The sequence below is a fragment of the Beta vulgaris genome, chromosome 4 (genome assembly GCF_026745355.1).
Source record: "Beta vulgaris subsp. vulgaris cultivar EL10 chromosome 4, EL10.2, whole genome shotgun sequence".
NCBI classification, from domain to species: domain Eukaryota; kingdom Viridiplantae; phylum Streptophyta; class Magnoliopsida; order Caryophyllales; family Amaranthaceae; genus Beta; species Beta vulgaris.
Genome location: NC_079205.1, coordinates 37,503,634 through 37,511,044, shown reverse-complemented (window position 1 = coordinate 37,511,044; position 7,411 = coordinate 37,503,634). Strand labels below are relative to the sequence as shown.

General features: G+C 43.5%; 1 protein-coding gene and 1 non-coding gene across 2 annotated transcripts; one reads left to right on the top strand and one right to left on the bottom strand.

Moving 5' to 3' along the window:
* Nucleotides 1-5,351: 5,351 nt before the first annotated feature.
* Nucleotides 5,352-7,058, bottom strand: LOC125496634 (uncharacterized). Its single transcript, XM_048642150.2, has 2 exons — nt 5,997-7,058; nt 5,352-5,747 (listed from the first exon to the last, which is right to left on the bottom strand). The coding sequence occupies exons 1-2, from the start codon at nt 7,056-7,058 to the stop codon at nt 5,352-5,354; spliced, it is 1,458 nt and encodes a 485-aa protein (XP_048498107.2).
* On the top strand, nt 6,940-7,046 carry LOC125497247 (small nucleolar RNA R71). Its single transcript, XR_007273876.1, has one exon. It is a non-coding gene; the product is annotated as a small nucleolar RNA R71 (small nucleolar RNA).
* Nucleotides 7,059-7,411: the final 353 nt, after the last annotated feature.

The following is a 7,411-nucleotide window of genomic DNA, read 5'->3' as shown; positions in this document are numbered from 1 at the left end:
AAGAAAAGTAAAAACACACAAAACACGTAAAACACACAAAACACACAAAGGAAAATCTATGCTAGACTGAACTACAAAAGTTGTAAACTACCTAAGAAGTGATAGAAGATACCATATAGATAGTGGAAATCCTCCCAAGTTGAACTTGGCAATGTCCGCATTGCAGCAAGGAGAGGGAAAGGAACACGGCCTTCAGTCGGCCATAGAATCATGAGCACCATCAGCGGTCTCATCAGCATTCTGAGTACCGGTGCCTGGCCACTCCCTCCAGCACCGCCATAGGCGGGGTTCCATGTATACCAACTGGGATGGGGACCAGCCGGAGCGATCGTACCAAGCCTGCAATAATCATCATAGATAGGAAACATAGCAAGGCGCTGGTCATCGTAGATGGTGTCTACGCGGCGCTCTAGGCGCTCAAGAGCTTGAGTGTTGGCAGTCATATTCAGTTCCATACGCTGCAGAACACTTATCATCCCCTCAAAGTCAACAGTAGGGGCAAGGGGTTGGGTAGAGGAGGAGGGCATGGAAGAAGAGGGGGGAAGGAAGGGGGCGGGCTCTCGCCTACGGTATACATGTGGAGGCTCAGGAACGGGATCAGTCTCAGGTGGGTGGGCCGCATCTCCAACAGGAAGGAGATAGGTAGGTGGAGCGGCATTCCCTGAATGGGCATCCTCTATAAGCGGCTGGGCTAAGGTGGGGTTGGGGAGGAGTATGGATTGCTTAGTGGCAATAATCCACCTATAATGCCGACCACTAGGGACAATGTTCCGGGCGCATAGGAAGTGGTCAAGGTCAAGGTAAGAACGCCCCGGAACAACATTGGCTCGGTTCTCAACATAGCCAAAATGACACGCTATACGAGTGACTAAACCCCCAATAACAATAGGGACAGAGGAGTGGGCACTGCCGTCCTCCTCAAAGGTGGGGTAAGTCGTAGAAATTTTATGCAAATGATGCATAAAGGCATAGACGAGGTCAAACTGCGTGGGCATTGTGGCTGGCCATAGATAAGTCCCGAGAGCGCTAAGTTCCTCAGTCCGAGAGGTGTTGGGTTCCCACCTCCCAAAAATAGTACTGCCCAAAAATTTTAACAGGAATCGAATGCTAGGATGATTGGCCGACTTGATCAGTAAATGTTGACAGTTGGGTGGTCTAACACCAGTGAGGGCTTCCCAAAGTTGGCCTAGTAAAAAGGTTTCGGGTTTCTTCCTATCCCCCTAACCGTCATACCACATAGTTGTGCAAATTGGCGAAGGGTCAGTCTCCTATCCACATTGGCAAGGCGAAAATACATGACATGGTCGAATTGAGAGTGAGGTCCGCATAGGTGCCCTGGTATATGGTGAGGAATTGTTCTATTCCCATTCCAACAAACCATGTGCGGGTAATTTCAGCAATACCCAAAATATGCAAGAAGTCACGATGAACAAATCAGGTAGGGGCAATCATACGATGCTTAAGTTTTTGAAAACGTACCTTTTGAGCCTCATCCTTGAAAATTACATGAGGAAAGGTAGGATCTACCTCAATTGCAGTAGGTTGACTGCCACGTGTACCTCGTCGACCCGCCATTAGAGAAGATGAAAACCTTTACTCAAGAAAACCCAAGAAGGAGTGAGAAGAAGAAGGAAGAGGAGAGAGAGTGAGAGGGGAAAATTTGTAAGTAAGATGGGGAAATTGGTGAGGATGAGTGAAAGATTAGAAATTATGGAGAAATTTGAGAGTGTAGATGGTGAGGAAAGAGAGAATTGGGGTTAGGGTTTTGAGAGAGAGAGAGTGAGAGGAAGAAGATGAAGTTAGATGAGGGTTTGAAATTGAATGAACGAATAGAAGGAAAATCGTGGGTTTATTCGCGTGAAACTGCGTCTCGCCCGACCGCCTGGGCGAAAATTTTCCTTAGTTTTTTTCGCGTTTTTTGAATTCCTCCCTTGGATATGTGCTTGCGCGCCCGACCGGGCGGATTTCGCCCGACCGCCCGGGCGGATTTTTTTACTTAGAATTTCTTCGCTTTTTAAACTTTGCCCAGCTATTGATGCTTGCGCGCCCGCCCGGGCAGATTGCGCCCTACCCACCCGGGCGGTGCCTAGTGCACATACTTCTTTGCTTTAGTCCGTTTTCCCATGTTCCTGCAGTGGTGTTCCACACATATGAAAAATTTTTCACTCCAAAAATATAAAGAAAAAATAAAATAAAATCAAAAGAAAAAAGAAAAAGTAGGAAATTGGGTTGCCTCCCAATAAGCGCTAGTTTTTAAGGTCATTAGCTCGACCTCCTCAAGTATCACTCGGGTGAAGGGATGGAGAGTATGATGGCAACTTGCTCAGCATGGGATCTCCAGCTCGGTAATGCTTCAATCTGTGGCCATTGACTTTGAAAGTATCACCTTGCCGATTCCAAAGCTCCACTGAACCATAAGGAAAAACCTTTCAAACCTTGAATGGACCGGACCACCGCGAACGAAGTTTACCAGGAAATAGCTTCAGATGGGAATTAAAAATAAGAACCAAATCCCCTTCCTTGAACTCTCGGCGCACAATTCCTTTGTCATGCCATCTCTTGGTTTTCTCCTTGTACAATCCAAAACTCTCATAAGCATTAAGACGAAGCTCATCAAGCTCAGCAAGTTGAAGGAGTCTCTTCTCACCCACCGTTTGAGAGTCGAAATTGAGGCTCTTAATAGTCCAGAATGCACAATGCTCTAACTCAACAGGGAGATGACATGCTTTCCCATAAACAAGACGATAGGGGGTGGTACCTATAGGGGTCTTGAATGCTGTCCTGTAAGCCCATAATGCATCATCAAGTTTAGCAGCCCAATCTTTTCGTGTTCGTGGAACCGTTTTCTCTAGGATAGTTTTGATCTCACGGTTGAAAACCTCCACTTGGCCACTAGTTTGTGGGTGATAGGAAAGTCCCACTCTGTGATGCACTTCATACTTCTTAAGCATAGCTTCAAATTTGTTCTCCAGAAAGTGCTTACCTCCATCACTGATCAAAACCCGTGGAATGCCAAAACGAGGAAAAATGGTTTTCTTGAAAATTCTACTCACCACACGAGCATCATTAGTTGGAGAAGCAAGAGCCTCCACCCATTTGGAGACATAGTCCACAGCAACCAGAATATACTTGTTCCCATAAGAGGAAGGGAACGGACCCATGAAGTCTACACCCCACACATCAAATATCTCCACTTCAAGAATAGTGTTAAGAGGCATCCTATTCCGACGGGAAAGATTTCCCGTCCTCTGACAGCGATCACAAGAATGCACATAATGATGAACATCCTTGAACAAAGTAGGCCAATAAAAACCACATTGAAGAATTTTCGCTGCAGTTTTGGTAGTACTAGCATGGCCTCCACAAGGTAAATCATGACAATGAGATATAATAGAGGATACCTCATTTCCAGGAATACACCTTCTAATCACCCCATCCGCACAAGACTTGTAAAGGAAGGGATCATCCCAAAAATACCTCCTCACATCCTTAAAGAATTTCTTCTTTTGTTGAGATGAATATCCATGAGGAATAGTGTCACTAGCCAAATATTTGGCTATATCAGTATACCATGGGATCTCTGCAGTGGCTAGAGCTAGAAGTTGCTCATCAGGAAAAGTATCATCAATTGGTAGAGCCTCATCACCTTCATCATCAATGACAATTCAGGAAAGGTGATCTGCAACAACATTCTCAGAACCCTTCTTGTCTCGAATCTCCAAGTCAAACTCTTGTAACAACAAAATCCACCGAATCAAACGGGGCTTAGCATCTTTCTTGCTCATCAAATACTTAAGGGCCGCATGATCAGTGTGAATTATCACCTTCGACCCCACTAGATAGGACCGAAATTTCTCCATCGCATATACCACGGCTAACAGTTCCTTCTCAGTTGTGGCATAGTTCATCTGGGCTGGAGTAAGAGTCTTGCTTGTATAATAGATGGAATTATAGGAGCAAATATAAGCGCAGCTTTTAACCTGTGAAAAGCCTCAGTACAAGCATCAGTAAACACAAAGGGGACATCTTTGCCTAAAAGCTCAGTTAGAGGTCGAGCAATTTTTGAAAAATCTTTTATGAAGCGGCGGTAGAATCCCGCATGACCAAGAAAACTACTTACTCCTTTGACAGAGTTAGGAGGTGGTAAACGCTCAATGACCTCTATTTTTGCTTTGTCGACTTCAACCCCGATGAGAAACAATAGACCCAGAACGACTCCTTGTTGCACCATAAAATGACATTTTTCCCAGTTGAGAATCAAATTAACTTCTTTGCATCTATGGAGCACCTTTTGTAAATTAGCAAGGCAAACGTCAAAAGATGTTCCATAGATGGAGAAGTCATCCATAAATACTTCCATAGAGTTCTCAATAAGACTGGAAAAGATTGCCATCATGCAACGCTGAAAAGTGGCAGGAGCATTACACAGTCCAAATGGCATCCTTCGATATGCAAAGGTACCGTAAGGACATGTGAATGTAGTCTTTTCCTGGTCACTTGGATGAATAGGAATTTGGAAAAAACCAAAGTATGCATCCAACCAACAGAAAAAGGAATGTTTTGCCAGTCTTTCTAACATCTGATCAATGAAGGGGAGGGGAAAATGATCTTTTCGGGTGGCCTTATTAAATCTTCTATAATCAATACACATGCGCCACCCTGTCACAGTCCTAGTGGGAACTTGCTCACCCTTATCATTATCTTGACACAGTCATACCTCCTTTCTTAGGGACTACTTGAACAGGGCTAACCCACTTACTATCTGAGATAGGGTAATTACCTGCATCAAGTAATTTAAGAACCTCTTTCTTAACTACTTCCATCATATTTGGATTAAGTCTTCATTGAGATTCTATAGAAGAAGCATGTTCGTCCTCAAGAATGATTTTGTGCATGCAAAATGAGGGATTAATACCTTTAATATCATCAATGGTGTACCCAATGACATTCTTATATTTCCTTAAAACAACAAGCAATTTTTCAATTTGAATGTCATCAAGCTCAGCATTAACAATAATAGGGTATGTATCATTGGGACCCATGAATATGTATTTCAAAGTAGAAGGAAGAGGTTTTAGTTCTAGCTTAGGAGGCATAGTACTCTCCTTAGTTTCCTCTGAATGCAACAACTCCGTGAGAGGCTTTTCAGATTCAATAGCTCGTGTCTCCTCTAGAAGTCTCTTGTATTCCCCAGTCTCCCAATCTTCCTCATCAGCACTACCCATCAAGACCGTTTGTAGCGAATCATCAAGTTGCAGATTAAAAGCCTCGGCTTCTATCACCTCGTCAAGAGCATCCACTCTATAAACAGTTTCTCCCATAGAAGGAGAAGTCATGGAGTTTGTGAGTGTCTACTCCTTCTCATCACCTACTTCAAAAGTGATTTTACCCTTCTTCATGTCAATAATGGCTCCAGCAGTGGCCAAAAAGTGTCTCCCAAGAATGATGGGAACTTGTGCATCCTCCTTCATCTCCATAACGACAAAGTCACAGGGAATAAAGAATTTACCCACTCGAAGAGGAACATCTTCAAGAATACCAAGTGGAAACTTCATTGTCCTGTCAGCTAGTTGCAGAGAGATGCGTGTGGGTTTTAGTTCGCCCATGTTGAGTTTCTTGCAGATAGATAACGGCATGAGACTAACACTAGCCCCAAGATCACACAAAGCATTCTTGATTGCAATATCTCCAAGCTTGACAGGAATGGAATAGCTGCCCGGATATCCTAGCTTTTCAGGAAGCTTATTCTGCAAAATAGCACTACACTCAGCAGTTAGTGAAACAATGACATTTTCTTCAATTTTTCGTTTGTTAGAGAGCATGTCTTTCAAAAACTTAGCGTAGGAAGGCATCTCAGATATGGCATCCAAGAAAGGTATGTTGATGTGTAGCTTCTTCAAGATGTCGAGGAACTTCCCATATTTCTTTTCAAGTTTTGCCTGTGCCAATCTTTGAGGCAATGGAACAGGTGGCTTGTATGGTTATATAGGGATGACAATGGGTTCCTCCTTCTCAGTCTTGCTAGCTTCATCTTCCAAACTCGTTTTCCCTTGAACTTCTTCACTCAACTCTATAACCTCTTTTGCAGTGTTGTGTTGGTCAGTTACCCTCCTTGTAGGCTCTTGCAGTTCTTTACCGCTACTCAATGAAATGGCATTGATATGCCCCTTAGGATTTGGTTCAGTTTGCCCAGGAAGTTGGCATGAAGGTTTAGAGAGGTGGCTTATTTGTTGGGCTAGTTGGGTCATCTGACTCTCCATCAATTTATTATGAGCAGTGATTTGTTGGAGAGAGTTGTTGAAGAATTCATTCTGCTTAGCTTGGTATTCAACTTGCTTAGCCTGAGAGGAAGCTAAATTCTCCATGATAGTCTCAAGGTTGGGTCGAGAGGATGCTAATGAAGGGTTAAATGGTGGTCTTTGTTGGAAACCAGGTGGGTGGGAGTAGTTGGTGTGTGGAGGTTGAGGTTGGTTATTTTTGTAGGAGAAATTTGGGTGATGCTTCCAACTTGGGTTAAATGTGTTTGAGTATGGGTTATTTTGTGGCCTTGTGTTTGTGTTTAGGAGGGCATTGACTTGCTCAGTTCCCGCTCCCATAGTATTATATTGACACTCATTAAATGAGTGACCTTGCACTTCACAAATCTCACAAACAGGTGCTACTGGTCCGCTACTCAACTGATCAACTTTAGCTGCCAAAAGTTGCATAGTGTTAGTTAAAGTAGCAATAGCATCAACCTTATACTTACCTCCCTTTGTAGGGGCTCCACGAGACACACTCCAGTCATTCAGGTAATTGTTGGCAGCCATATCATCCAACAATGTCTTCGCATCTTCTGGAGTTTTTGCCATGAAGGTACCGCCAGATGCGGCATCAATAGAACTTCGAACTTCATGTTTCAGACCATTGTAGAATGTCTGAATCAGTAACCACTCAGGAATGCCATGGTGTGGACACTGCCTTTGCAAAGCCTTGTATCTCTGCCATGCTTCATAAAGAGACTCCAATTCATGTTGTTGAAAGCCAGATATCTCATTTCTGAACTTGGAAGTTCTCATAGGAGGGAAGAACTTGTAAAGAAAAGCCTTCTTCAGTTCTGGCCATGTGGCAATCTTCCTCACTTCTTCTTCCTTAAACCATTCCTTTGCTTCGTCCTTGAGAGAAAAAGGAAAAGCACAATACCGAATTAAGTCATCAGAAACATTTGATAATTTCAATGTATTGCATTTTTCTAAAAAATTAGCCAAATGATCAGTAGGGCTCTCTTTGGGTGTTCCCGTATATGAGTCATGTGAGATGAACTGGATGAATTGTGGCTTGAGTTCGAAATGTGTGGCAGTGGTTGTTGGTCGAGTAATGGTGGTGGTGGTCTCATCGGACATAGCATATTCCCGTAGAGACTTTGGTGGTG